At 49.1% G+C, this 26,943-nt stretch overlaps 12 protein-coding genes across 12 annotated transcripts; 6 read left to right on the plus strand and 6 right to left on the minus strand.

Annotated features, from left to right (window-relative positions):
• Positions 1–1,080: 1,080 nt before the first annotated feature.
• M430DRAFT_49657 (hypothetical protein) lies at positions 1,081–1,909 on the minus strand (the record flags this gene model as incomplete). Its single annotated transcript, XM_024868082.1, has 3 exons — positions 1,081–1,255; positions 1,288–1,601; positions 1,652–1,909. 3 exons carry the CDS (start codon positions 1,907–1,909, stop codon positions 1,081–1,083), a joined length of 747 nt encoding a protein of 248 aa, XP_024722705.1.
• A 682-nt stretch (positions 1,910–2,591) lies between these two features.
• Positions 2,592–4,224, plus strand: M430DRAFT_137915 (hypothetical protein; the record flags this gene model as incomplete). The annotated part of the gene is made up of 4 exons (XM_024862538.1): positions 2,592–2,676; positions 2,729–2,797; positions 2,853–3,668; positions 3,718–4,224. Exons 1-4 carry the CDS (start codon positions 2,674–2,676, stop codon positions 4,222–4,224), a joined length of 1,395 nt encoding a protein of 464 aa, XP_024722706.1. The 5' UTR covers positions 2,592–2,673.
• A 495-nt stretch (positions 4,225–4,719) lies between these two features.
• M430DRAFT_137917 (hypothetical protein) lies at positions 4,720–5,795 on the minus strand. Its single transcript, XM_024862539.1, has 6 exons — positions 5,704–5,795; positions 5,583–5,639; positions 5,509–5,524; positions 5,331–5,456; positions 5,060–5,275; positions 4,720–4,991 (listed from the first exon to the last, which is right to left on the minus strand). The coding sequence occupies exons 1-6, from the start codon at positions 5,704–5,706 to the stop codon at positions 4,945–4,947; spliced, it is 465 nt and encodes a 154-aa protein (XP_024722707.1). The 5' UTR covers positions 5,707–5,795; the 3' UTR covers positions 4,720–4,944.
• A 738-nt stretch (positions 5,796–6,533) lies between these two features.
• M430DRAFT_34378 (hypothetical protein) lies at positions 6,534–8,010 on the plus strand. Its single transcript, XM_024866538.1, has 4 exons — positions 6,534–6,920; positions 6,982–7,302; positions 7,355–7,483; positions 7,568–8,010. Exons 1-4 carry the CDS (start codon positions 6,564–6,566, stop codon positions 7,658–7,660), a joined length of 900 nt encoding a protein of 299 aa, XP_024722708.1. The 5' UTR covers positions 6,534–6,563; the 3' UTR covers positions 7,661–8,010.
• Positions 8,011–9,139: 1,129 nt separating this feature from the next.
• M430DRAFT_41301 (hypothetical protein) lies at positions 9,140–12,295 on the plus strand (the record flags this gene model as incomplete). Its single annotated transcript, XM_024867467.1, has 17 exons — positions 9,140–9,188; positions 9,357–9,558; positions 9,690–9,732; positions 9,799–9,820; positions 9,961–10,104; positions 10,155–10,262; positions 10,325–10,549; positions 10,606–10,625; positions 10,690–10,716; positions 10,867–10,909; positions 10,996–11,032; positions 11,173–11,224; positions 11,289–11,375; positions 11,432–11,509; positions 11,563–11,611; positions 11,674–11,735; positions 11,785–12,295. The coding sequence occupies 17 exons, from the start codon at positions 9,140–9,142 to the stop codon at positions 11,989–11,991; spliced, it is 1,455 nt and encodes a 484-aa protein (XP_024722709.1). The 3' UTR covers positions 11,992–12,295.
• On the minus strand, positions 12,171–14,138 carry M430DRAFT_227161 (hypothetical protein). The gene is made up of 4 exons (XM_024864750.1): positions 13,870–14,138; positions 13,499–13,818; positions 12,762–13,439; positions 12,171–12,686 (listed from the first exon to the last, which is right to left on the minus strand). The coding sequence occupies exons 1-4, from the start codon at positions 13,954–13,956 to the stop codon at positions 12,350–12,352; spliced, it is 1,422 nt and encodes a 473-aa protein (XP_024722710.1). The 5' UTR covers positions 13,957–14,138; the 3' UTR covers positions 12,171–12,349.
• A 1,567-nt stretch (positions 14,139–15,705) lies between these two features.
• M430DRAFT_34379 (hypothetical protein) lies at positions 15,706–19,324 on the minus strand. The gene has a single exon (XM_024866539.1). The coding sequence runs from the start codon at positions 19,105–19,107 to the stop codon at positions 15,982–15,984; it is 3,126 nt and encodes a 1,041-aa protein (XP_024722711.1). The 5' UTR covers positions 19,108–19,324; the 3' UTR covers positions 15,706–15,981.
• Positions 19,325–19,458: 134 nt separating this feature from the next.
• Positions 19,459–20,719, plus strand: M430DRAFT_137930 (hypothetical protein). Its single transcript, XM_024862540.1, has one exon. The coding sequence runs from the start codon at positions 19,691–19,693 to the stop codon at positions 20,402–20,404; it is 714 nt and encodes a 237-aa protein (XP_024722712.1). The 5' UTR covers positions 19,459–19,690; the 3' UTR covers positions 20,405–20,719.
• An 858-nt stretch (positions 20,720–21,577) lies between these two features.
• On the plus strand, positions 21,578–23,136 carry M430DRAFT_98355 (hypothetical protein; the record flags this gene model as incomplete). The annotated part of the gene is made up of 4 exons (XM_024870117.1): positions 21,578–21,800; positions 21,869–22,020; positions 22,072–22,316; positions 22,365–23,136. 4 exons carry the CDS (start codon positions 21,578–21,580, stop codon positions 23,134–23,136), a joined length of 1,392 nt encoding a protein of 463 aa, XP_024722713.1.
• Positions 23,137–23,309: 173 nt separating this feature from the next.
• M430DRAFT_227244 (hypothetical protein) lies at positions 23,310–25,043 on the minus strand. Its single transcript, XM_024864751.1, has 3 exons — positions 24,731–25,043; positions 24,461–24,684; positions 23,310–24,413 (listed from the first exon to the last, which is right to left on the minus strand). The coding sequence occupies exons 1-3, from the start codon at positions 24,942–24,944 to the stop codon at positions 23,484–23,486; spliced, it is 1,368 nt and encodes a 455-aa protein (XP_024722714.1). The 5' UTR covers positions 24,945–25,043; the 3' UTR covers positions 23,310–23,483.
• Positions 25,044–25,778: 735 nt separating this feature from the next.
• On the plus strand, positions 25,779–26,457 carry M430DRAFT_227262 (hypothetical protein). Its single transcript, XM_024864753.1, has 2 exons — positions 25,779–26,133; positions 26,182–26,457. Exons 1-2 carry the CDS (start codon positions 26,006–26,008, stop codon positions 26,435–26,437), a joined length of 384 nt encoding a protein of 127 aa, XP_024722715.1. The 5' UTR covers positions 25,779–26,005; the 3' UTR covers positions 26,438–26,457.
• Positions 26,458–26,911, minus strand: M430DRAFT_227263 (hypothetical protein). Its single transcript, XM_024864754.1, has one exon. It carries the CDS (start codon positions 26,721–26,723, stop codon positions 26,478–26,480), a length of 246 nt encoding a protein of 81 aa, XP_024722716.1. The 5' UTR covers positions 26,724–26,911; the 3' UTR covers positions 26,458–26,477.
• Between the last annotated feature and the right edge of the window lie 32 nt (positions 26,912–26,943).

Raw genomic sequence — 26,943 nt, forward strand, 5'->3', positions numbered from 1 at the left:
AGCTTTATCCGGACGAGCCTGAAGATATGGATGTGAGCAATGATGGAGAGGGAGAGAGAGCTGTGGGGGATGGACGCTAGGAGGGCGATTCGAAGGTTGAATGGATGAGAGCTGGATGGAGTGAGAGGGGGGCGACGCAAAGAAAGCTCATTCGGGAGATGGTGACGGTTTGAGAGGGAGCATAAGGACTTGGTTTGTGGGCTTGTTATCTCTAGAATACACCACATACCCCCTCACTCGAGGATCATAGCACACAGAAGGAAGTCCACACTTGAAGCGAGACATAAGCACTCAATGAAAGTTTCTCCCTACCACTTCCCCATCATTCATGACTTAGCCCATATCACTGAACTATATATTGCAAAACCTACCTTCAAAGAACGACGCCAACACGCCCCCCCCTTCCCCCCCCCCAGCAGCTCAATTCTAAGAAACATAAGAGCTCATTTCGTCGCTTCCTGATCACTCCCACGAGCCAATAATGCCAACACTTCCTTATTCACGGCTCGGATTCCCATCTCAAAAGTTGAAATCTAGCTTCTGCAAGGAGAGGAGCGAAGGCGTAGGAGAGCCACTGGGAAGACATAGATAAGGGGGGTGCGCAAAGAGGCGGCGAAGAAAAGATAGGGGACTTGAACTTAGAGAGATGAGAAGACGTTGCTTTTTAGCTTTCCGAAGAGAGTTTGACTACTTCTCTTGGCAAAAGCTCCAAATATATAGAAGGAAACGGAGAAATAGGCCTATTCTATGAACGATGAAAGTTGTGAAACTCGGTCACTATAGTTGCCGTAACGATACCCCCGCCTCCTGCGACTTCCAGGAGTCGATTTCGGTAGGAGACATGCGTACGGGGGACGACCCATCGCTGAAGAACTATAACTTCGCAATGTAAGGATCAAGGAGAGAACTTGAAGTGACTGGATCATATATCGACTACGAGCAACCTTTCCAGACGCCAGGACTCGCTATGTCCACCATTCGATACAAAGCAGCAATATAAAGCAGTTATGCTCATGACTCCAGGACCATGCATGCAACCTTTCGCTTCCCTGTCGTAAAAACCGATCCCCCTGAATGACTTCATGGCTCGCCCAACAATCTCGCTGTGATGTCCCCCATGTATGCTTCCTCGAGCTCGTAATCTTGTCCGTTGTTCCGATCGATATTGACATATAGAAAGGCATCGACTACACGGTCAATATCAAAACCCATGTTTACAAATCGATCAATGAGATCTTTATTATATCCTTGGTATCTGTATTGCCATTAGCACCGATCCCACACCACAACATACAGAAAAGACCATACCGTCTCAATTCTTCCTCCTTTGACCTCTGGGTTTTCGGTCGAGATTGTGTGGGGATTTGAGCTGCAGAACTCTGCCAATTCGTGTTTTTGGGTGCGTTCGCATATTTAACTGCCCAGTCTCTTGCCATTCTATGGAATTCCTCGGGATGGTTCATAAGCATAGTCGCTACTTCCGCATCTTGGGGATCCTTGGGTTCAGGTGTGCTGAGGAGGGATTGTAGGGAGAGAAGGGCGGATTTGATAGTAAGAACCGGTGACCAGGCTGAACCTAGAGTATCGAGACAGATGGCTCCCTGAATATGTTAGCTTCACACTCAAGTTCTGCCGGGATAGATGGACACACAGTTTGGCTGCTGACATTTGGGTGCCAGAGCTTGGTTGTGAAGTACATCACGGGCGGTCGGAAGGGATATTCATTCGGGATCTTGATATCTACTATGTATGTACCTCCTTCGTACGGCGTATCTGGCGGTCCGGGGAATGAGGCCCGTAGGTGTGATAGCTCTGAGCCATCTGCTGGTTCGCAGAAGATCTTGGATTGTGTATCCCCCTGGATGTCTGCAAGCTCTTTGGCGATTCTTCGAAGGCGGTTGGAAGTCATTTTGGGCAGAGGTCTAGTCACTGATGCTGTCTAGATAGCTTCAGAGGTTACGACAGCAACGAAGAGTCTTGTAGTTCGACAGGGGGCTCGTTTCGCGCAAATGAGTGACGAAGAGTGTCCGAATGCGGGGTGCCTTTTTATCGCTCGGGCTATTGTGATGATTAGCATAGGTATGTTAGATCGCGCTCTTGTCGCGGGATATAGCAATCAGAAATACTATAGATCGAGATGAAGAGATGTCAAGGAACTCACGAGAATGTCTTGCCCCTGTAGCAAGCTGGATTCTCTCCTTGGCGGGGTGGTGGTCCGGGGCGGTGGTACTTGCTCGTGATGTTCCTTTGTATCTTCTGGTTGGGCGAACAATGACGAAACGGGTCTGTTATCTTTCGTAGACTTACCACCTGCACGAGTTGGGTTTGAGAGACTTTTCCGACGTAATGTTGTCCAGGGAACTCAACGTGGTTCCAATGAAATGATTATTACGTCGGACTCAAGGCACGATCTAGAATCTCGATGTTTGGAAGGGATGCCTCGGCATCCAGGCACCTTGAAGGCTGAGGCTTGAGGTCACGTGGATATTACGCTAGAGCACCCATGCGCGTTCCTGTCGCCTGCGTAGGAGCAGAGGAGCTGGACTGTCATTACAAACATCACCCAGCTCCATCAACAACCTCACCATCATCGATCAGACACATCGTCTGTCATTGATCTAATATCTCCCCGTAGCTTGCTAGCAGAACTGTTTTGACAGCACTGCAGCCAAGATGGTAAGCTCTTCTTGGATCATGGATCGAGAGGCAAGGCTAACCACTTCCACAGGGACAGCAACAATCTGGCCTGGGAGGAGCCGGCCCAGGTGGGGATAATAAAGATGAGAAGGACAAGAAGGTATGGGAGCTCTAGATCGGATTGATTTCTTTATTCTAATCATCGCCACCGACAGAAGGATAAGCCCAAGTACGAACCACCTCCACGGCCAACAACACGCATAGGCCGAAAGAAGCGCAAGGCGGCTGGCCCAAATGCAGCAGCGAAACTTCCTACCGTCTATCCTACCTCCAGATGCAAGTTGAGATACCTACGAATGCAACGAATCCACGACCACCTACTCCTTGAAGAAGAGTACGTCGAGAACCAAGAACGTCTGCGAAAGGCCAAGGCAGCAAAGGAAGGGCCTCCCGCTGCAGCTGGTGGCGACTCTGAAGCCCTCGACAGGAATGCCGATGAGCGAGGAAGAGTTGACGATATGCGTGGTAGCCCGATGGGTGTTGGTACTTTGGAGGAGATGATTGACGATGATCATGCCATCGTTTCCAGCACTACTGGTCCCGAATACTACGTTTCCATCATGTCGTTTGTTGACAAGGATCTGTTAGAACCTGGCGCGAGCGTCTTACTTCATCACAAGTCTGTTTCTATTGTCGGTGTTTTAACTGATGATGCCGATCCGCTGGTTTCGGTCATGAAGCTTGACAAGGCGCCAACGGAATCATACGCTGATATTGGTGGTCTGGAGTCGCAAATTCAGGAGGTACGAGAATCGGTGGAGCTACCACTGTTACATCCGGAGTTGTATGAAGAGATGGGTATCAAGCCTCCGAAGGGTGTCATTCTCTATGGTGCGCCGGGTACTGGAAAGACGCTACTTGCAAAGGCCGTGGCAAATCAGACGAGTGCAACGTTCTTACGTATCGTGGGAAGTGAGCTCATCCAGAAGTACTTGGGTGATGGACCACGGCTTGTCAGGCAACTTTTCCAGGTATGTTTCTCCTCTGTGATAGGAAATAAGACCATCTAACAATCTACAGGTCGCAGCAGAAAATGCACCATCGATTGTCTTCATCGACGAAATTGATGCCATCGGTACCAAGCGATATGAGTCTACATCAGGGGGTGAACGAGAAATCCAACGAACCATGTTAGAACTCCTCAACCAACTTGATGGTTTCGATGATCGAGGAGATGTTAAAGTCATCATGGCTACCAACAAGATCGATACCCTTGACCCTGCTCTCATCAGACCGGGACGTATTGACCGGAAGATCCTTTTCGAGAATCCCGATCAGGTCACCAAGCGCAAGATCTTCACATTACATACATCTAAGATGTCGTTGAACGAGGACGTTGATTTGGAGGAGTTTATTAGTCAGAAGGATGATTTATCTGGTGCGGATATTAAGGCTATTTGCTCGGAGGCTGGTCTGATGGCCCTCAGAGAGCGAAGAATGAGAGTCCAAATGGCGGACTTCAGGGCTGCGAGGGAGAGAGTTCTCAAGACAAAGAGTGAGGGTGAACCAGAGGGCTTGTACTTGTAGTTTGGGGATAGAATGAGTGACTATGAGGTCGAGCAGAAGTGTATTCTAGAGGGATAATGCATCGAGGAGACGCTCACTTTTTAATTGCATTGATCTTGGATCAACCTGGGTCACTTAACTTGTCTTTGATGTTTGATATAGTTTGACATATAAATGGACGACTATGAGAAGAGCTGCAAGTGCAGCATTGTGGAAAGCCTTGATAGAGCTGCTAGAACGAACGTCATGATATCAGAAGACAAAATATGCCAACAGAGCAGTAGTCTGCCTGCACCGGTCTAATCTACCTATACACCTTTTCTATCCTTACCGTAGGCTTGAGGCCCGATAGTGGCAGCTCACCTCGGTCGATTTTATTGCCGTTGTGCTTTCCCGGCCGCAGATTTATCTTGTATTCAACTGTTGGGGAAGAAGGTAGCTCTGCGTCTAAGGCTTCTGAGGATCCACGAGCAATCGAGGTGCGCATGCCATAAACTTCTTCCTTTAGTCTAAAGTCAGGCAGCCGAGTAAGCAGTTCTTTCTACTCTATTTCAATATGCACATAGAATGCTGTAATTGCTTAGCATTTTTCAGAAGTCCTAAACTTTGAGACGCTCTACATGAGGCGTCCTTCCCCTATTGAAAGTACCACTATTTGATTATACTCCATGTGCTCAACCTTCGCATTACCTACTATTCACCTTAAAGTTGGTTTGACGAGGTGTTGACACTACCTATACACTATACATCCCCCGATTTTCTCTTCGCAAACTCAACAAACTCCCTATCTTCATGGCCATCACAATCAGTTACTGTTCTTCTCTTGGAACTCTTCCACATAGAGAAAACAACTTACAGCTGATCTTCTGATCCCCATCCACAGAGTTCATCAACCCATCGACCTCCACATCCGTAGCCACCTCTCCCAAACCGGCCATGATCTGCCGGAGTTGGGAAGCTGTAATCGAGCCATTGAATGATGGATCGAATTCTTTCCACGCAGCTCTATAATCAGCCTCCGTGTCAACGGCTGCGGCAGGTTTGATTCTGCCAGTCATCATAGCGATGAACTCTGTAAAGAATATGAGTGACTTTCCAGATTGAGGTTATCGAGCTGCTTATCACACCGTTGAAATTTATCGTGCCGTCACCATTTAGATCAACGTCCTTAATTATTTGGGCGATTTCGGCATCTGTGGCATTATGACCAGATGCTTTCATCACTTTCCCAAACTCCTCAACTGTGATACTTCCTAGCCCAGTCAGTTGGTACATAACTCCCCTTACACCCCCACTTTTGCTCACCCGCTTTATCGATGTCCTATCCTCAGTCAGAAAGTTCCAGCTCTGAGAGGAAGATATGTGATTTTCGCACTTACATACTGATTGAACTCCTCCCTCAGGATCTGGATCTCTTCTGCCGATAATGTCCTAGCCTAAACACACAAAGTCAGGGCTCAGAATTACCTACACTTGTAACCAAGCCACTAGGTGACAAACCATTTTGACTTCGGTTATTCTTTGTGGTATGATGCCGATGAGATGCAATTTTCACAGTGGATTTGATGAAGAAGTTGGATTACGAGGGGCGGATCTCAAAGAGGATGGCTGAAACTTGTTCAAACCTTCCAGGTTCCCCTGAACGGAGCTGCCAGGTTGTATAGATCACGTGATGCGACGATCCTTGCTATGGAATAATGTGAGGGAGATAAGGCCAGAGATTTCTTTTCTAAAGCCAATCTCGAGAAAAATGTACAGACCAAGGTATGAAGATAGGAGGTACGCTTTCAGTGCTGTAATAGCTGGCTGTCGAGACATGTAGAACTCAGGTCTTTTTACACGGCCGCGGGTTTTTCCTGAGGATATATTAGAAATAGCAGAAGTTCCGCATAGCCACTGGCTGGGACGGCGTATGAGAAAATAAATAATAGCTGGCTATCTGTTGGGTTTACGCAGACCACTTGATCTGATTTGTGAGTGTGCAACTCCTGTTATGGTTCTGTCAGCTTTCGCGATCTCAGTCATAAGTATCCTTGATACAAAGCTTTGTTAATGCCAGTCTGGATTCTATCAAGATGCTCTATCAGATATGGAAACCGGCGAAGTCAAATAAATGATATGAGAGTCATGTCAATTTTCTCCTCCTTTTGCTGTATATCGATTTGTCTTGAAACAAATTGTATATGGAGAGCGCCGAAACAGATGGTTACTGTAAATAGTCTTCTTGCCCTCCTACTGGTGACTGGGAGAACGTATGCAACCGCTTTTACCCGCCAGACCCCTCGCCCTGACTCTGCATGCACAGAGACGCGAAGCCAACAAAACAAATCTCATCCAACTCTTCTGCTCCTCAAAACAACATGGCCAATCTCCTTTTTCTTGTATCACAGTACGAAATCCTGGAGAAGATAGCTCAGTACCTCAGTACCTTAGATCTCTTTCATTTGGCCTCAACATGCTCAGAGCTCTATACCAATATCCGTCAAAACGAATCGATATTTGAGCACCTGAAATGCCTAGCCTTGTGTGACGGCAACGGCCTCAAAGCGCGTCAAGAATTTCGATCACTCTACGGCTTGTGCGAGGGACTTGATTTTGCTCGGGGAAAATGGGGCAGAGCCGTTTATGATGAAGAGCTCGAGGTTAGAGTTTGGAACCTCAAATGCGATGCTGTGAACGCACTGCCCTGCCTCAGGTGTCGTGTGAACGTTTGCGAGGTTTGCAGTCCCTAACAATCTTCAAAAATTCAAAGAAAATACCAATTGACTATCAAAATAGGAATGCCGATATGTGCCTCGGGTTCGAGACACTCCACCCTGGCGTTCTCGTCGGAGGCCACATCTTGATCCAGCACTTCAAAGCCATACCATAATTTGTTACTGTACCGTTTGTGATGAGAAGGTTGAACGTAACCTTCCGCCGTATCTTTCAGACACCTGTGACTGTGATCAGTATACTCGGTGGATTTGTTTGCCCTGTAAACTCAAAGAAGAGCTCCCAAACCAAGAATACTTTAGAACGAGAACAAAGGGGAGTTACGAGTGGGATGGCGATCCAAATGAAGGCATGTGGCTTGACGACAATCAGGATGAGAGAGCTGTAAGTAAGATGTTAGAGTTTTCCTCGGTTTTGTGCTGATTTAAATATGTAGTTTTGGTGTCCCTGTGGGGAAAGGGCTCCGAAGGACGGCAACATTCGTTGCGCATGGTGCATGAGAAAACATAAGCATCGAGATACGTGGTTCCAGGAGGATGCTTCCAAAATACCCTTCTTCGACGATGTGAGTAACATACCCCGGCTCGTTTGTATCTCATATCGATGTTGGTCCAGAAATCATAACACCAGAAACTTACAATCTCTCTAGGATCCCTGCTATCCGAAAATTGTTCTTGACCCTCAGACAGCAGATCAAATAATGTACCCCAATTTGGGCTACACCGGAGCTATTGCACCGTGAAACATTTAGGGATATCAGCCTTAGATCAGTAGTAGTTGGGTGAGTGACCACCAGAGAAGACCTACTGCTGTACCTACGTCTGTTTCTTCTTCTGCACTTTTCTTTTAGTAAAGCAAACTTAAGGCTGCTGAAAACTCCGCAGTTTTACGGTGCAGGGCCTGTGTTCGCGCCCATTTTTACACCCCTCATTGGCATTATCTTGCTGTTGGTCTGTCGCTTGGATCAAGCTTCATGATCTTGCGGAGAAGTTGTCTATCTTCCACCGAAAGTTCCGGATCCTCCGCCATGGAGAATGGGTTTGAGTTTTTGGTGAGTAAGAGCTATTGCTATTGATGGTGATTGTGAGAGTTGTTGAAGTTGTGTAATACAACTGTGTTACTTGTAAACCTTCATGAACCTTCCGAGCAGTGACAATGTAGTATGTGTACCAAGGTCGGTATGATTGAGCATACATTCGTCCATTTTCCGGCATCAATAAGAGGACGGCTTTCAAACTTTCCTTCACGGAAGAAATTGCAGGTACGAATGTTGTAGTGCCTCCAAAGCTGTCGGTCTTTTCATGTAATCCAGAACCAGTGAGTATTCGAGAAGTCTATTCGCTCTGGCGACACCTTGGGCCCTGGCAGCTGCTCGAGTTGACGCAATGTCCCTACTTTGACAAATTGTGTTTCCAACTTGGTATCCAGCTGCTGAAGAGCAAGGGCCGACAGGACTCATCTAGCCATAATCTTGAGAAGACTCGAATTCTCTCGAAATGGATCGGAGAGCACTGTTCGCAGAGATCCATCCATTCAAAAACCAGGCATGGATGTTCTTTGGTCAAATATGTGTTATCTACTTCTGCATCGTCGCCGTTCGGTCAGATAAGATCGAGTAGGTTTCGAATATACTGGCATGATGCTATAGCAGGGAGTTCGTAATTGCCGTATTCGCGCTTTAGACATATCTTTTCAAAGCCCAACTCAGTCTTTACCAAAACACTAAGGATAGATTAGCTATCATTTCAGCGATCAAGTACAACAAGTAACCCATACAAATCTGGTTTAGTAGTAGAAATTGGCAATAATTGCGCTTTGAAGACGGTGGAGGCCTTCAATGCCTCCACTACCTTAGCTGCTGATATGCTCCTTTTCGTCCCTTGAGGACTTGCCCGATACTTAGCGCCATGTCATCGAGGAGAGGGTCTATGCCAGGAGCTCCTTTCTAACCAATATCAAGACTTTGCACGAGAACGCTTCGATTTCGAAGAGTGACAACGCGATCAAATCAAGTGGGCAGTTCGAACATTGGAGGGGACACAGCCGAGGAAGCTTGGGAGGCTCCGACTAGCGGAATATCGGTGATGGTGCGGCCGTGCGGCCGCTATGGTTAGCGTAGATAAAAATCTGCCCCGCGACTACGGTATCAAGCTCTGAATAACCTTGGACAACCCCTGACAACAGCAACACAACACCGAGATACTCATAATTGCTATTCAAGATGTCAGGCAACGACACTTACCAGACTCCGCTTGCTTCGCGCTATGCAAGTAAGTATTTCTTATAAGCAATGCCCCGCAAAGCCATCGAACCCTAGCCATACTGCTACCCCGCAACACCAAATACCTCCCTGTACCCCGTACCCTTTAGCACATCTTCTCAGTTTTGGGATTGCTTGTATATCAATTGAGCACTACTAATGTTCTTTTTTCTATCAGGCACCGAGATGAAGACGATCTTTAGCGCAAGAACCAGGGCTTCGACTTGGAGACAGTTGTGGATTTGGCTTGCCGAGGGCGAGAAGGAGTTAGGGATCGATATTAGCGATGAGGCAATTCGGCAGATGAAGGAGCATGTCGTGATGACGGATGAAGATTTCAAAGTTGCTGCAGAGGAAGAGCGAAAGAGGAGACACGACGTGTATGTACCTCTAAGGCTCTATTTCGGATGGTCTCTCGAGTCTCAATATGCCACAGCTCCTGAGACTTCCTTCCCCCGCCTACCTCCCACTTCCTTTTCAACGCGCAATTACTGACTTGACAAAATACTAGCATGGCTCATGTGTATGCCTTTGGTCAGGTGGCACCTGCAGCTGTAAGTGCTCTTTTCGAATTCTCTCCGCCTTCGGCATAGGCCCTACAGGTGCTAACTTTACAACAGGCCGGCATTATCCACTATGGTGGTAGGTAATCACCTATTCGGGAATGATTCAAGTGTTGTAAGACATGCTTCTACCTAAGAACCATCTTGCTGCTTTTAAATCACGTCTCGGGAGTGGTTACTCCAAAAACATCCAAAGAAGGCAAATGCTAACTCCCTTAGCAACCTCCTGCTATTGTACCGACAATGCGGACCTCATCTTCCAGAGAGATGCGCTTGACCTCTTGTTGCCAAAGCTAGCCATAATCATTCACAAGCTGTCGAAATTTGCACTTGAATGGAAGGATACTCCTACGCTGGGTTACAATAAGTGCCTCTACCCTAATGTCGCAAATGTAAAGCTAACCCCAGTTTACCGCACTTTCAACCAGCTCAATTGATTACCGTGGGCCGTAGAGTTGCACAATGGATCGCGGACTTACTTATGGACCTGGACGATATTAGCAAGGTTCGGGCAGACATCCGTAAGATAAACTCTTCCTTCTGCCTTGCCTAAAAACCAATCACTGACTCGAACAACCTTCAGGATACCGAGGCGCTCAAGGAACCACAGGTACCCAGGCCAGCTTCCTGGAGATTTTCGAGGGCGATGGGGCAAAGGTCGATAAGCTCAACGAAATTCTCTGCGAGAAAGCCGGCTTCCCTAGCTGCTACCCAATTTCTACCCAGACGTATACAAGAAAGGTGGATCTAAGAATTGCTAATGCGCTTTCCGCGTTTGGCGCTACTGTCCAAAAGATCTCGAGTGACAGTATGTAAAGCGGTGAACTTCCTAGAATAGCAGTCACTAACTTTGAGAACTTCTAGTCCGACATTTGGCCCATCTTGTACGTGTCACCTGCCACAGAATGGACCGCATAGCTTTTAAACATGTTACTAACAACTTTTCAGAAAGAAATAGAGGAACCTTTTGAGAAAGTGAGTCCGAGTAAAATATGCACTTTTTGAATGTTCTAAAGGCAGCTGGTTTCGTCTGCTTCGCAGATAAACCTAGAAGAGCTCATAAAAATGCCTTGCAAACCCTAGTCAAATGTGCATTAAGAAGTTAGAAGCTGACCTTTTCAATAGGACCAGATCGGATCTAGTGCAATGGCGTACAAGCGCAATCCGAGTGAGTGAATTGTCCAAGCAGACTCCCATAGATAGCGTTTCATAACTATTACGCTGTTTGGCCGGTTGCTGACTGCAAATCTTTAGTGCGGTCTGAGAGAATTGCTGGTCTCGGCAGACACCTGTATGTCTGAGCATTTCTTCCTCTTTTGACCATGTCATAAGCACTCAATGTTCTCACAGCTTGAAGACATTGAGAATCGAGCGCTTTACACACTCTACCTTTGGTCGTCACTCGAGGAGCTGCTGACCGAGAACTTCTAGCTCCAACCTTAACAAGAATGCCAACGACACTTACGCTGCTCAGTGGTTTGAGGTATGTTGATTCTCTAGGCGCCCTGTCTTAATCAATTACCTAGTAACTAATTCGTAAACTCTAGCGTACGCTTGATGACTCGGCCATCCGACGAATTACTATTCCTGAGATGTTTCTCTCCGCAGACGCTATCTGCATGACTCTGGACAATGTAAAAGAAACAAAAGTTCCTCTGAACAAGTAGTCACTGACTCAGAAATCTGTTAGGTTGTCTCTGGGCTCGTTGTCTACCCTCAACGCATCCATTCCCGCCTTATGGAGGAGTTGCCATTCATGGCGACTGAAGTATGCACCTTTTCTTAACTACCTAATTATGGAATTAACTTTGAAACTTTTAGGTTATCATCATGAGACTGGTTGCCTTAGGAAGAAGCAGACAGGACGCCCGTATGCAACCTCTCTAGAAATTCCCCATAAATATGGAAGTTACTAATGCGGTGAAATTTTAGATGAGGAAATTCGTGTTCTCTCTCACCAAGCCTCCGACGTAGTGAAGAAGGAAGGTGGAAAAGTAAGTATCATCCGAGCCCTCTTTAGTAAGAGATGCTAATATTCAAAAGAACGACCTTATCGAGAGGATTAAGAAGACAGAATTCTTCTCCCCAATCTGGGCCGATCTCGACAACCTTTTAGACCCGAAGAACTTTATTGGAAGATGTCCGGAGCAAGTCCAGCGATTTGCCGGTCCAGGCGGAGAAGTTGAAGCTGCTCTCAAACCTTTCCGCAAGCATATCGAATCTAGCAAGGCCGTAGAGCTCTCTGTTTAAGAAAGAGCTATCAATATTATAGTCCTTGGCCAATAGATAGCTTGGATTTCTTACTGGATAGCGCAATGGGTGGTGTTATTGGCGTTTCTACGCGCTGCTTTTATTTGATGCATTACATCACAAAAAGTTACGAAAAGTACTTCATTCTTGTTGCCTTGCCGGTTTCAAAGTGGACTCCGTGATCTGATCCTTAGTATTGAATTCCCTGGATCTAGAGTTTTGAAGATGGTCAACGACAACTGCAAGAAGAGCAAGAAGCTCGAGATATTTGTCTGAACACTTGTTAATGATGAATTAATTTCCTAATTACAGTAATATTTCCTAAACCCACAAACGCCTTCGCTAGCATATGGACTATCTAAGCCTTCTGGCCACCATCCGCACTGCCCTGACTCTCCTTGTTACCTGTCTCCTCGCCAATGATTACATCTGAGTAGTCGCGACGCAACTCCACATAATCATATGCGAACTCGCCCAGCTGGGCGTCATCAATGCCGAGGGCTTCCTCCTGCTCTGATGCGCGGAGCGACAGGCCGGGGATCAGGTTCATTATGAAGAGAATGATACAGGTGCCGCCGAAGGAGTAAGCAAAGCCGCTAACACAGTCGGCCAGTTGGTAAGCCAGCTGGATATAGTGGTGGTTGAGCCAGCCGCCGGGGATGGTAGTCGCGCCGTCGAGGTGCGCTATGTAATCGCTGGATTCGACATGTTAGTCTTGGTTCCCTTTTCTACATTGGAACAGGATAAGAGGAAAGAAAGTGAAGACATACGCAGCGAAGAGACCAGTCAGAAGATTCCCCACAATACCACCAACGGCGTGCTCTGCGAAAATATCCAGCGAATCATCAACCCGGAGCAGGAACTTCAACTTTGTCGCATAGTTGCATGCTGCCGCACCCACGACTCCAAATATCACCGCGGACCACGCGGGGACGAATCCGGATGCGGGCGTGATCGCGACGAGACCAGAGATGGCACCAGAGCAGAATCCGACAGTGGACCATTTCTTCTCGAGTCGGTAATCGAGGAGAACCCAAGTCACGCCCGCAACAGACGCAGCAAGGTTCGTCACGACGCATGCCATGGCCGCGCGCAAGTTGCCAGAAAGTGCAGAGCCACCGTTGAAGCCAAACCACCCAACCCAGAGGAAAACAGTTCCCAGGACGACGTGTGTCACGTTGTGGGGTCGGTATGGGAGACCATGGGTATCGCTGTAGCCGGACCGCTTGCCCAGCATGATGGAGTAGGCGAGGGCTGCAGCGCCGGAAGAGATGTGTACAGGCGTTCCACCGGCGAAATCGAGACCGCCCATCTTAAATACCCATCCCGCAGGGTTCCACGTCCAGCATGCAATAGGGTCATAGATGATGGTCGACCAGATGAACATGAAGACTATGCAGGGAAGCATGCGGCCTCTCTCTGCTGCAGCGCCAATAGCGAGTGCGGGACTGTTTCAACTGTCAGCTGGGTCCCTCTACAACAAAAAAAGGGGGGAAGGGGGACAGACGTGATGGCAGCGAACATGCCCTGGTATATAGCAAACACCAGATCCGGAATCCTCGAGCTTCCCACACTCGGCGCTCCCAACACGTTCCTAAAACCAATGTTTCGAAGATCCCCAATGTATTTACCGGCATTGTGGGAGAAGGTCAAGGAATAACCCCAGAAGAACCATTGAAAGGAGACGACGCCGACAGACATCAGGGAGAGCCAGATGAGAGAGAGGGCGGACTTGCGGCGGGCGAGGCCAGAATAGAAGAATCCGACACCCGGAATCATGAGGAGAACGAGGGCGGCAGAGGTAAGCACCCAGGCAATATCGCCGGTCTGTCATCCGTTAGAAACCTGTAGGAAGGGGAGAGGAGAGTGGGTTAGTACCTCATAGTAGATGTTGCAGTTATCATTTAGAGAATCACACCCCGCCTCGGTGGTGCCATTGTAAGTGGCAGCATAGAGAGACGACATATTGACTTCTACTGCTTTTCACCTGAAGCCTAATTGAGCAGAAGAGAGACAGTCAAATGAGGCACAACCGCACCCAGGCCGGCCCTGGCCATCCATATATAAAGCAACGCCATGGCTCTGAGGGCTGGAGGGAGGCAGCGGCAGACGGGCGAAACCGGCGTCAGCCATACCGCATGCCAACTGATAAGGGACAGGGAGATCTTATCTCACGGAAGCAACGTCGTTCTATTTGAGATTGATATCAACACGGGGTTGAGGACTAATGTGCTTGACAACTACTTTAACAGCGAACCGTCCACGCCATTGCATGTAGCTCATCACTTGGCGAAGATTACCTCCCCCGACGCAGCGGGTCCCTAACGAGCTTAACGCGAATAGCTGATGAGCTGACTGGGCTCGGCGCCCACGGGAACACGGCTCAATGGTTGACCTCGCGCTCTGCCCCAGCCTCGTGCGGTCTGGGCAGCCTTGGCCTCATGGGGGGAGAGCGACAACAGAGCCTAAGAGGCTTTGATATGCTTTTACCAGCCAATCACGGCTCTGATATCGACCGAGCCCACAAGATAAAGGCTGGCCCGCCAAGACGCATTAGCCGTAAAGTTGGGTCTTGGAAGCAGTTGGAAAAGATAAGGAAATGTCAATGGATGAAACGCCGCAGAGCCCGCCTTTTACACGAGCTGTTTACTATACCTCCGGAGTTACGTTAGGGCGCTACTACTAATTACTAGGTGTAACTTATCAAAGATAAGGGACGACATGTGCTGGAACGAGAATTACGCATGTATCAGGGACCTGGTCTTACGGAGAACGCGCTTGGAATGTCTTAGATCCTTCGAAAGAAGGAGAAAAGGTCTTCTAGTAGTTTTTTCCTGGTCGTTTTCTTTCGCTTTTCCTACATTTGCTGCATCTTACAGGGTCACGCTCAAGGCACGATCCAATCCCCGGAAACAGATCTTCATAACCACCTCCTAAATACTCTGATAGAGAAATTTAAACTCGGAGATCTGGTACTGTCTATATACACAGTCAATAATAAAACGAGATCCGCAGTAGCAAATCAGATGCGATGTTTTAACGATTCCTTCAACCAACGAAAACACCTATATCTCGCTACGATAGCAAGATGGTAAACACTCCATGAAACAGACCCCTTTCCAGACCCCTCGTAGCTATCTTCATGTCCCCAAGTATCATTAGGTGATCAGGCGACCTCTACGGAGTAGTAAAGGTGCAACACGCATCCGCATCCCGCAGGGCTGCATACATAAGCCCTGAATATCTCCCTCTCCATCCCTTCCGAACGACCGGCCACTACTCCCCCCTGTATCAAAATCGAATCATCACACGTAACCTACTAACCTCCATGATCCATAAACCATAACCCATAGTCCTAATCTTCAAGAAGACACTTCTTCGGCCTTCGAATCTCAGACAATGTTGTTGTACACCAGGAAAAAAGAAAGAGCAAGACAATACTGTAACACAACATCGAAAGACAATATCTCACGTTCCTTCCTCTCGAGTCTCCCCACACATGGCCTGAACCTGTAACCCCCACATTGTTGCATTCCGTTGTCCGCCCTTCGAAGTTTCTTCCGTGCTAGCAGGGTAGAAGACGCCTTTTGATGCACCGTACAGTAGCATTCCTGCCGTGCAGTGACGAGGGAGCTGAGGGACTAGCGCCGCTGATGCCGAACCCCTATTATTACTCTCGGGAGAGGAGGCTTTTTTTTCTCCCAAGCACCGATCATAGGAGCTTCCCCACGGCTGGAGAACGGATCTGGAGACTTACGTCAGACGAGAGTTTCTTCTCGGTTGTTATTTCCTTTTCCTCTTCATTGTTCTCCTTGGAACCAATACGCGGTCATATAGCGGCCGACACTTGTTAGCCCCCCTATCGGCATCACAGATAAAATCCGAGGGCTTTCGAATTTTTTTCATAACGCTATCCAATGGTTCTTTCTCCCTTATAATACATAGAGCATTAGATTTGTTTTCCTCTCTTGCATTGCGCCTGTGCTCTCCTCAGGCACGATTCGTACCACCATGTAAGAAAGCCTCCAAGATATACCTTCTCCTTTCATCAGCCACTTTCCTCTCTTTCTCCTTGCTGAAGACTTGGCTTCTGAAGACCACACGCGAGAATACCTCCGCGTACGCTTTCTCCTGAGCCTGTCTCCGCAGTATTTCTTTATCGTTCGGAAACTGGGGAGGCTTGGCTCTCCAACTTAGACTCCGCCGAACACTGTCAAGGCTAGCCCTTCCCAGACTATCCCTCCATCCTGCGGACTGGGGAACGGGGGCCAGTTCTCCAGCGACACGTTTCAGCATGCTCGTCAGGAATACAAATGAGATGTTGTGATTTGGCGACGATGAGAGGACGTCCAGGACCCAATTTTGCGTTTGTTCGGCGTCGGTAATTTGTTTCGTGCCTCGAGAGGTAATGTCATTGTCAAGTTGCTTCCACAGTGATTCAGGTATGATCCCATCGGTCAAACTGCCTAGCCATGTAACTAGTACTTCAGCCAATATCTCTACCTTCTCGATGGCAGGCATCTCAGGCGGGAACGACTCTCTTAGATTCTTATCCTCATCCAAGGCTTCTAACACATATCCCTTCCCCGTTTCTCGTGCGCCACTGTCGTTGAGCAGCCATGATTTTGAATCAAATGGCCAGCCAGCAGACTCTTTGGGCAGTTGTGCATTCTCGAGCATATTCGCATCAGCTATGCAGCGCTCGGTGAGCAATTCGATGGCTTCTGTAAGTTTGAAGAGTTCGCGGGGTGCGGACCAGCGGACTTCTTGGCTGCGGTTGATAGGGCTTCCTTTGTCATCTTTATCAAGACAGAGTGTTCGGACACCGCCTTCGGGGACGCGGATGAGCTCATCAACAGAGCGACCGAAACACGACTGGAGCCATGAGCCGCGGACTGGAATGAAGTGATCTCTGCCATTTGTGACGCGTAGGACCAGGACATCGTCAAGTTTGGCTATCCCGTCATTGAGGGATTTGACGAAGTCGATATCATCAATAAACAGCTCAACTGTGGCATTTACAGCTTCGCCTGGTTCTAAGGTAATCTCCCTCTTCATGTCTTTCATATGTCGGGAGTCCTCATCGAATTCGGACCCAACAAAGCAAACTGATAGCCAAGAAGGCGCAATGCGTTCGTTCTCTCCAGGCGCACTTGGCCGTTCAACAAATGCAAATGTTGAACTGACTTGACTTGTGTTAGCGATTGTCAAGCCTCGACGTATTCGTTTGTGAAACGAGACCGGACCAAAATTGACTCCTTCTGTCCCTCCCATCGACGGATTCCGTGAGTTCGTTTGTGTTACAGCCTCCGCGTCATGAGAATGATCCACAACAACAGTAATTCCGGGCCGCCCTTCGTTCTCTGCTCGGTCGAGTTCCCGGGCAACTTCTGCTTGAATTCTCGACTTGAGTTCAGGTACTACTGCATCATATTCCAGCGTAAAGACTGCATCCAGGGGCTTATGATCCGACGAGACAACCCTTTGGTGCGTTGTATAAACGTCCAAATGAATCTTATCCACGAAGCCTTCCTTGGTAACCACTTCCTCCGCATCCTCGTTTTCATCATATTCGTCATATTCGTCATAAGATCCTTTCGTCGTGGCTGGCTCTTCATCAGTTCCAGCTTCATCCGCACCATCATTATAATCAAACAAGACATCCTCATCTTCCTGTGCGCGGTCAATTCCTCTTGCCTTCATCTCTTCGTCCCTTATCCTAGTGAGTTCTTCTTCTTGAGATTTCCCGTCATACTCAAGCTTGTCCCTGCGAGTCCTAAAAAGTATCCGATCGCACCAGCTAGGCGCTCGTTTCTTCTCGCTGGAATCGAAATGTCCCGTACTCCCAATATCATATTTATACGTGGGTAAAAATGTGATCGGACCTTCTCTCCAACCATCGTGAAAAGCTTTCCGGTTCTGTTGAACCTGTTTCAGCTGGTCATGAGGTAATAACGACTCGATCGTAGCTTGCAATGATGCTGGGTCTTGACTCGGATCTTCAATGAACTCATCTGGGTCCGGTAATGACACAGAAGAAGTATCATCGCCATTCTCAAACGTGCTGCTAGTCCTGGGTACCGACCCACCCTCGGACTCATCATCGCTTTCCACACTCCTGATGATAATGGGTCCATCACTATCATCAATTGATTCCCCATTGCCTTTATTCCGTGACTTCCCAACATCGTATTCCCCTTTCGTATGCAGCATAAGAAGTCGTCGAATATCGTCACCGGGAAGCTCTAACCTGAAATTCAAATCTCCGAACCAGAATGCAAAGTCCTCCTCCCCAATACCCTCCGGTCCATCAGCCAAAACTCCACCCCAGTTAATAGGGTCAAAAGATGCCCTTTGCTGAATTTGGGACACGTCCCAACATCTTCGGTCTAAATCCTTGGGATCTGCCCCAGAAGCCAGATGGCAATTGATGAAAACCATTCGTGTCGTCTCCCCAAGTATTATCCTCGTTGCGATGCCACCTTTATTTCCCAGATACCCCATCATCCCAGTACCCACGTTCACAGAACTGACGGAACTTATTGTTGGCGCAATGTCGGGCGAGGCGAATATAAAGAGTAATAACCCAGAAAGCTGTTGTTCTGCGATCTGAATATACCCGGGGGGTAACGCTTCGATCAATGCTTTCTTCCATTTCGCAGCAGGTCCGGGATCCGCATATACCCTTCCAATATATTCTTTCGGAGACGAGAGTTCCACCACCTCTTGAAGCCCAAGGACATACAGCCCAATCTCATCTCCACCAGGCACTAATCCATTGTCACCATTCGGAGGCGTAGACCCCGTCGTTGATCCATGTTCTTGCGGCCCCAGGCCCTCGGAACCATCTCGACTGTCGCCACCTCCTATTTTCATCCCCGCCAACTTCTTGTCGACGCCCTTCCCCTGTGCAAACCATCCCTTGAGATCCTTATCCGTCCCTGGACGCGCAGCTACATTCCACGTCCCAATCTTGACTTTGATCTTCTGTGGACGCACATATTCAGATCTTCGAGCGTGTACTGCTTTCGAGAGGGATTGTGGACTCGAGGTCTGCGGAGGAGCTTCAAGCTCGCTATGCTCTTGATCAACGGACGTTCGTGTGCTTGGGCCCATTCTGATGATGTACTAATCCCCTGTCGCTGTAGAGCTCAATCCGCATGTTGTCGCAGTGTCGTGAAGCCGTTGGCTGATGACGTAGAGCCAGGGAGGATCTGGGAGGAGTACTGCTTGAGTACGGCTGGAGCGGTCATTGGAACGTGCCGTTATATATCAGACCTCATGTGTGGCCGGTGATATCGAGATATCTTGTCGAGGTTGTTTACTGCATGAAGTAAAGTTTGGAGGGGAGTCAAGGATTCTTGTCGTGGTGGGCCGCGGGACCGCGGGCGTGATCCGTTCGGGTGATCGCTGCCGAACAAGGTCCCTCGACGTCGCGACGAGGCTGCGATGTTTCTCAGTCCTCCACGCCAACCAGTGCATTTCCAACTCACCATCCAACCTCAAATACACGCGATATTGTGCACTACTAGCAGCTCGCATACTTCACACCTGACAGAACCAAGCTTGTAAGGCAGTGCCTTTCGCGACCACGCGCCGACGACGTATCGCAAGGCAAAGGACCTAGCACCTTCAACAACAGCCCTGATCTTCCGACCAGCTCCTCCAAGCCCACCTCCTCACACCCCAAACCGTCAAAATGACACCCCGAAATGGGCATCCGCGGCACTCACACCACCACCACCAACCTGTCCAAGCCTCAGACTACGATTCCGAGACGGCATACACGGCCCCGCAACAACTGCCTGTTAGATCAAACACCGAGCTCAACCTCTCTGTTCTGCGGCGCTACAAGCCCTCCATAAGTTCCATCCTCTCCATCGCCGCCTCCTGCCAAATCTACAACTACTTCCCCGCCGACCAGACCTGGGACAAGGCCGAGATGGCGGGGACGTTATTCGTGTGCCAGCTCGCGCCCTTCTCTCCGGCAAGCGTGGGCGGGCAGGATCGATACTGCATCATCATCCTCAATAAGAAGGGGCTGGATAATCTGATCATTGAGATGCAAGATGTGCTGGAGGTGGAGATCACGGCGGAGATCATGATTATCAGGTTTCTGGAGAGGGGACAGGCAGGCTTGCAAGGTTCGTTGGGGGAAGAGAAGGTCTTGGGGTTCTTTATCCAGGACCAGGAGGATACGAGACAGCTTAACTGTACACTCATAAAAGAGTTCTGGGAACGAACGAGAGATGCTCCTGTTGTGGAAACGCTGGAAAGAGGCGCCTTGGAAACGGCAGGCACGGGGGGTTTCGCCGACGGTGGTTTCGAGAGTGGCAGTGGAAATGGGAACCCGGTTATTGCAGGCAGGAGGTTAAGTCTGAGAGACCTTTTTGGGGGCCAAGGAGTGCGGTAGTTTGCGAAAGGTTGAGCGGTTAAAATGATACTTCGAAAAGCATGGTACTACTCTCATCTCGATGGTCGCAGGGAACTGAACATCAGTCCAATTGACTTGGCGCGCAACACAGCTAGCTGTAGCTTTGTATAACCTGCAAGACCTAAGATCGGGATGGAAACAATCGCTCCTCCAAATTTCCAGAGGACACGTTTTGTCCAGGGTAGAAGGCAGGACCAAGGATAGAATAGAGAAACATAGCAGAAGAATATATCTCTTACGACAAATGTCGAGGTAGCTATGATGTTACAAGAATACATAGAATACATACATGCCTACATATCAATACTTACCAAGCCATCTCCTATCTACTGAAATACACTTCTACATGCACCTTAAAACACAGCTCTTGAATATAAATGCAACCTATGAATAACCCCGCAGTCCTTCTCGAACACTTCACCAAGGAGCAGAAGGAGTTGTCAGCATAACACTCGCACCCACATCTCTGACCAGTCCCAACCCCCTGCACGAAGGAGAATCTGACTTCCAATCCACGTGCAAAATGGAAGCATGAGTCTGACATATCAACGTCCAAGTTATCTTATTCAAATAAAGGTTTTCAGAGAGCGGATTAAAAAGGAAAAATAACAGAGGTAGGTCATTTGTCTAATTGCGATTGGAGTTGATGGCTAAGCTCGCTGTATGCTTGTTCTCTGCATATAAGTAGGCAGCACATTGAAGGACGGAAAGATGTACAAGCAATACTCGAATCGACTGATATATTCCTGGAGTTGAATCTGTATGTCGAAATCCACAAGTTAAGGGGAGGACGTGAGAGAATTGGAGTTGAGGAACAGGTGAAGTCCGGAAATGGAGGGGCAGGTCACGTGCAGTTCTGAAATGATTTCCTCGACCCCGGATTGTGAGATAGCCGTACACGACAAGTATTGAATTGGAACATCACCGATGCTTTTAAGTCATTTCAAAACCTCTCGAGTTCGGGATCTACCGCTATTTGTGGATGATAGCGGTAGGGACCCTTCGGACCCCGCCGATAGATGGGGCCCGATAGGGGAAGATATAAATGGGGGGCCGTAGGGAACTATTCAAGTGAAGGGGTCCCTCTTCCATATACCTAAGGTGTCGAATGAATTATCTTTCAAGAGAAGAAGAATAGGATCAGTTGACAACATGGTCTTATATACCAACGCCACGATCGTGACGGTCAATACGAGTAGAGATGTCATCCTCGACGGAGCCATCCTTGTCCAAGGAGACAAAATTGCTGATATCGGCAAGGCCGAAACACTCATTGAAAGATACCCCAAGGAGGAACTTATCGATCTTTCAGGGCGCATTATAATCCCCGGCTTGATCACCACGCATATGCATACCGCTCAGACGTTGCTACGGGGTGAGTTGTTTGGGGTTACTCACGTGATCCTTCCAAGGGGTCGACCTGGTGCTGATATCGGCAAATAGGAGCTGCGGATGATTTGGAGCTGGTGTCTTGGCTATGTGAGAGGATCTGGGTGCTTCAGGGAAACTTCACTGCCGAAGATGGGTATGCCGCCGCGAGGATGAGTATCGCTGAGATGCTGTTGTCGGGGACGACCTGTTTTCTCGAGAGCATGGTATGTCATCCTTCTCCAAACGAAGTGAAAAGTAAGGCTTAGGGATCATAGTTCGCCGACAGATATGGATTCGATGGTCTTTGTCGAGCTGTCGAAGAGAGTGGTATCCGGGGATGTCTCGGAAAGATAGTTATGGATATCGCAACTTATGCCAAAGACCCAGCGTGGGCCATGCATCCAGGTCTTGTTGAGGATCGCGAGACGTCCCTACTCGGGGCCATCAAAATGTGGGAAAAGTGGGATAAGAAGGCCAATGATCGGATCCGAGTCTGGTTTGGAGCGAGGACTCCTGGTGGGTGAGTATCTTCTGAAAGTTGGAACGACAGATCTGATGAATGGAACAGCGTATCAGATGGTCTCTATAAAGAGATGGCTACTATTTCTAAGGAGAAGAATATTCCAATTACTATGCACTGTGCAGAGGTCAAAGCGGATAGAGACTTCTTCGAGTCTCGGTCTCACACCCCGATGTCATACTGCTCCTCCGTCGGTCTCCTTGGTCCAAGTACTGTCTTGGTGCACATGGTACATCTTGATGATTCCGACATATCCAAACTAGCAGAGACAGGAACCCACGTTGCCCACTGTCCCACATCCAACGCGAAGTTAGCATCTGGGATCTGTCGACTCCCCGAGCTTCTGGCTTCAGGCGTCAACGTCGGCCTAGGGACCGACGGAGCACCATGCAACAACACGAACGATCTCCTGCAGGAGATGAAGCTCGCGGCCATAATCCACAAAGCGAAGAGCTATGACCCGACCATCGTCTCTGCCGAGCAGGTCCTCGAGATGGCCACCATCAACGGAGCGAAAGCACTGGGCCTCCAGGATTCCATCGGCAGTCTGGAGGTTGGGAAGAAAGCTGATTTCGTGGCGATTGATATGCGGCGTGTGCATCTGCAGCCTTACTTCTCACCCGTTAGTGCGGTGGTGTATTCTGTCACGGGCAGAGACGTGGAGTTGGTGGTTGTGGACGGGAAAGAGGTGGTGAAGGGAGGGAAGCTACAGACTATGAATGAGGAAGAGGTCTGGCGAGAAGCTGAGAAGAGGAGTCACGAGGTTGTGGAGAGGGCTGGGCTGACCGAGAAGGTCAAGGGACGATGGCCTTTGCGGTAAAAGCAAAAGCCTGTCCAGATATTTGCTTGAGCAACCACTGCAGTATCTGAAGCCAAGATCCCAATTCCAATAGCTTCCCCCAACCCCCATCTCTGGACCCACTGGGCTGAGGGTCAAGAATGGGCGCTCAAGTGATGTTGCGTCCTGATTCAAATGTATCATATGATTTCCCTCGATAATTGCCAGAATTTATCTGTATCCAAACCCAACTCCCTCCCAATCATTAATCATCACACCAACCCACCCCACCCCTTCAGCACATCCCTTCCACCTCTCACTTGCCCACACCTGAAATGCGGCTCTTCTAAATGTCATAGTCACACCAATATTCAATGGCACTCTTACCCCTAACTACGAGATCTCCTCTCCATCCCCTGACTTCCCCGACTTGAAGACCCATCAACCACAGCCGGAGTACTCATTACATCCGACGACCTCCTCCTCGCTTGCTCCCCAGATTTCGCCCCCGACTTCTTCTCACCACTCCCATACCTCGATTCCCTATGCGATTCAGTCTCCCCTACACCCGACTCTCCCGAAGGAGTATCGTATGAAGGACGTCGCTCGCTCCTGGCGTCCTTCGACACTCGCTGCTTGTTCCCCGAGTAATGCGAACTTGACGAGGACCCCGAAGGCATATACAGCTTTCCCGGGGGTGAACTTTGTCTCCCGGGTTCTGCACCTTCTTTCGCCAATCTAGCGCTCAGGACCCGTCCTTGGTATTTCATCCCGTCAACGACTTTGACGAATGCTCTCGCAAGATGACGGCTTTCAAGGACGACGGACGCGCTGCCTTTCGCCTTCCCGTCTCCATGCTTGGCAATCTCGATGTCGTGGATGGGAGATGAGGATCTAGAGGTCGAGGATGCTGAGCCGCATTTGTCCGCGGCTTTAGCTAGGAGATCGCGGAGATCCGAAGAGGTGATAGTGTGCGGGAGCTGTGAGATGATGATTTTTCGCGATTCGTTTTTGCTGTTGGTTGGAGGCGTCTGGCCAGGAGTGGAGACGTTGGGCAGTGGTATGGGGTAGTCGACGTACGGTGCGACGTACGTGTAAACCGGCTGTTGAGGAAGATAGCCCGGAAGAGCCGGTGCTATGTTGCCTCCATAAAGCATAGCTGGTGCAGCAGGCCCCATGGAGTACTGTAGTGCCGGCGGGGCGAAGATGGGACTCGCAGCAGTTTCATACATTGCTGGTGTTTGGTAGTACGAGCCATTTGGACAGACTGGTGAAACTGGATGATAACTTGGTCCTCCTTGCTGCAGTTGGTAGTACCACTATAGATGATCAGTTCCGACCAAAGGTAGAGGTTCAGTTTACTTGCGTCTATTTCACTTGTGGAATAAGTTGAAGGACTTGTTTGAGTATACGGGCTCGCAGACGCCGAAGGGGAATAGGCATTGCATGAAGCCGAACTACTATTGTGATCACGGCGTGGCAGCATTAGTGTTCGTGTCGTGTTCAAGTCACGAAGGGTTTGGGTCTCTGTCTCGTTGCGGCCGTCTGCCAGAAGAGAGCGATCATCGAGGATACCACCATTCAAGTGCTCTGAATATATCAGTTCTATGGTGTTGATTGGGAAGTTCCTACTCACCGAAGGCTTTGCGGAAATTCTCTTTGCCCTTGACCCTCACCCACCCGTCCGTAGAATCTGGGTATACCATGGCATGATCGATCTCGATACATTTGCCATCGGGCTGTTGATTTCGTGCAAAGTCTTTCAACCTTTGCCAAGAGCATCCCCATGGTAGGCCAGCAACTACTATATAGTACACTCCTGTGATGTTTCCTGGTGGTACGTGAGGCATGGTGAGTTAATGAGAGGTTGTTAGTTTCGACTAAAACCTGCAAGAGCCATCTTCTGGAATGGCCGCGGATCTGATCGACATCTTGTACTCTAATCACAGGTCTTGTTCATAAGCCAAAGCGGCAGATCATTGCCCTTGTCAAAAATATGCGTATGATACCTCAATTAAGTTCCAACAGATTCTATGTTGGTATGGATATCACTTCGACGGAGAAAAAGAATGTGACATGTTCCAGAACGTGAAGGAATCGGAGGTATTGAATGAGATACGAACCACACGTGTTGGGCTATAAGGTGCACCTCCCGGCGCCATTATCTCTATACGGCAGAGTCTGCTTCGTAAAAGATACCCAGAAACCAGTATCATTGGATCAACACTAGATCCACACATCTTTCTGGAAACAAAACAAATGGCCAGAACCGGACAACTAGCTGGATTAAGGCGCGGCGGCGAACATCCCCCGTTGTCATGAGGGGTCCTTGGAGGGGCTGAAATCAGCAAATCAGCAAATCACTGCTTGAAAATTAGGAGATAACCTCCGACCACTTCTGGTTACTGAAACGCAGATAACCACGTATGACTGGAGATATGAATCCCTGGTTGAGAGCCTTTTTGCAGCCTGGGTGAGGAACGTGATAGACTGGATCCGTCTTGAAGAGACGCGGAGCGGGAACCCAAATCACACTTGTGTAATGTGAAGATGCACGCAGCCTCGGGGAAGCGCGGAAGAGCTCGAGTCTCTTCCCCGCAAACCCAGGTATAAACCTAAAGCTTGTCTATCACACGTACGGTAACGCGGAAATAGACCAATGGCGGCCCGTTGAAGTAGGGTCTCTGGCTCTCGATGCGGTATGTTGACTGTCGTTGGTCCCGAGAATTAGGAAAAGGATGCAGTAATAAACAGGGAACCAGAACCCTGAAGATCTTAGCCCGGACGCGTGTGTCAGGGCCCATGGCACACTTCTGAACTTTCTGATCTTCTGGTAGGTCTACGTCGATTTGCGCTTGCGTCCCCCACCAACCTGAAGTCGCTCGCGGAGTCGCGGAGTCGCGGGGCGTCAATGGGCCCTCTATTCAGCTCTCCCCGTAATGGAGCATCGAGTCAGCTTAGATCACGAATGCCCTCGATTCGCAGTCGCCATTTGCATATGACGATGTGTGTATTTGTCAGTTTATTTGTCAACTCCAGGTCCGTCGTCGTCTAGTCACTCGTTGGGCAGCAGCTGAAAGCATTCAGGGACTCTTCTCTTTCGGTGTCCAGGTTTGGCGCCGGGGCGAGAACCCTTTTTCACCTCCCGGTAGAGAGACGAGCTTCGAGCCTCGGGTTACAGCGACATGGGGATATACTATATTCTGGCGGGTCGGGCGGGTTGTTGCATCCCCCATCTTCTCTGGCCTTGTGCAGCGATATATCGGGACCCGCGTTCTTTCGAGCACCCAGAACCCGGAATCCAGGACGAGAACAGCAGCGCCCGAATCTAAGACACGATTAGTGTCCACTCGTGCATGATCGGGGTCCTTCCCACCCCCGGGCTATCCGCCAAAAAGGGCCTGGGAATGCGCGCTCTCAGAGACATGGTCGCAATTCGGACAAAGCCATTGTGTGTGCACCTGGGATCTGGCACGCCGGGAACGTGCCCTATCTGTGAGACTCTCCATGTTGCACCGGGGGGGACGAGGGTGCCATTGGTGCAGCATGCTGGAATCACCCAGCAGGTTGGAGCCGAAGGTCACTTTCCTCGCCACATACCTTGCAGAGTTGATGCCCGCTAGAGGCATGATCTGTTGGTGGCTTTGGTACGTGCTGGATGGCCAACCAAAGGGGAGCCCCAAGAAGTGGGAGCTCGCGCATGTCAATATGTTCCTACGGATCCTGGGAATATGCAGAGCGGCATATATGTCAATGTTTGCTTTGATTCTATAGCAATATCTATGAACGCCGCAGAAAACCAAAATAAGAAATCCCACTTAACTTCAAACCAGATGAACGTGATCCAAC

Source organism: Amorphotheca resinae (genome assembly GCF_003019875.1).
Source record: "Amorphotheca resinae ATCC 22711 unplaced genomic scaffold M430scaffold_4, whole genome shotgun sequence".
Taxonomy (NCBI): domain Eukaryota; kingdom Fungi; phylum Ascomycota; class Leotiomycetes; order Helotiales; family Amorphothecaceae; genus Amorphotheca; species Amorphotheca resinae.

Excerpts from the sequence above, each read along its gene's own strand:
- M430DRAFT_137917 (XM_024862539.1), bottom strand. Across the intron at positions 5,276-5,330 it reads CGGCACGATAAATTTCAACG|AGTTCATCGCTATGATGACT; the intron begins GTGTGATAAGCA and ends TATTCTTTACAG. Across the intron at positions 4,992-5,059 it reads TGGGGATCAGAAGATCAGCT|ATAGGGAGTTTGTTGAGTTT; the intron begins GTAAGTTGTTTT and ends ATGGCCATGAAG.
- M430DRAFT_34378 (XM_024866538.1), top strand. The coding sequence starts at position 6,564 with ATGGCCAATCTCCTTTTTCTTGTATCACAGTACGAAATCCTGGAGAAG. Across the intron at positions 7,303-7,354 it reads ACAATCAGGATGAGAGAGCT|TTTTGGTGTCCCTGTGGGGA; the intron begins GTAAGTAAGATG and ends TTAAATATGTAG. Across the intron at positions 7,484-7,567 it reads AAATACCCTTCTTCGACGAT|GATCCCTGCTATCCGAAAAT; the intron begins GTGAGTAACATA and ends CAATCTCTCTAG.
- M430DRAFT_227161 (XM_024864750.1), bottom strand. The coding sequence starts at position 13,956 with ATGTCGTCTCTCTATGCTGCCACTTACAATGGCACCACCGAGGCGGGG. Across the intron at positions 13,819-13,869 it reads ACTGCAACATCTACTATGAG|ACCGGCGATATTGCCTGGGT; the intron begins GTACTAACCCAC and ends AACGGATGACAG. Across the intron at positions 12,687-12,761 it reads CTGACTGGTCTCTTCGCTGC|CGATTACATAGCGCACCTCG; the intron begins GTATGTCTTCAC and ends TGTCGAATCCAG.
- M430DRAFT_34379 (XM_024866539.1), bottom strand. The coding sequence starts at position 19,107 with ATGGGCCCAAGCACACGAACGTCCGTTGATCAAGAGCATAGCGAGCTT.
- M430DRAFT_137930 (XM_024862540.1), top strand. The coding sequence starts at position 19,691 with ATGACACCCCGAAATGGGCATCCGCGGCACTCACACCACCACCACCAA.
- M430DRAFT_227244 (XM_024864751.1), bottom strand. The coding sequence starts at position 24,944 with ATGCCTCACGTACCACCAGGAAACATCACAGGAGTGTACTATATAGTA. Across the intron at positions 24,685-24,730 it reads GAATTTCCGCAAAGCCTTCG|AGCACTTGAATGGTGGTATC; the intron begins GTGAGTAGGAAC and ends TGATATATTCAG. Across the intron at positions 24,414-24,460 it reads ATTCCACAAGTGAAATAGAC|TGGTACTACCAACTGCAGCA; the intron begins GCAAGTAAACTG and ends GATCATCTATAG.
- M430DRAFT_227262 (XM_024864753.1), top strand. The coding sequence starts at position 26,006 with ATGGGCCCTCTATTCAGCTCTCCCCGTAATGGAGCATCGAGTCAGCTT. Across the intron at positions 26,134-26,181 it reads AGTTTATTTGTCAACTCCAG|GGACTCTTCTCTTTCGGTGT; the intron begins GTCCGTCGTCGT and ends GAAAGCATTCAG.
- M430DRAFT_227263 (XM_024864754.1), bottom strand. The coding sequence starts at position 26,723 with ATGCCTCTAGCGGGCATCAACTCTGCAAGGTATGTGGCGAGGAAAGTG.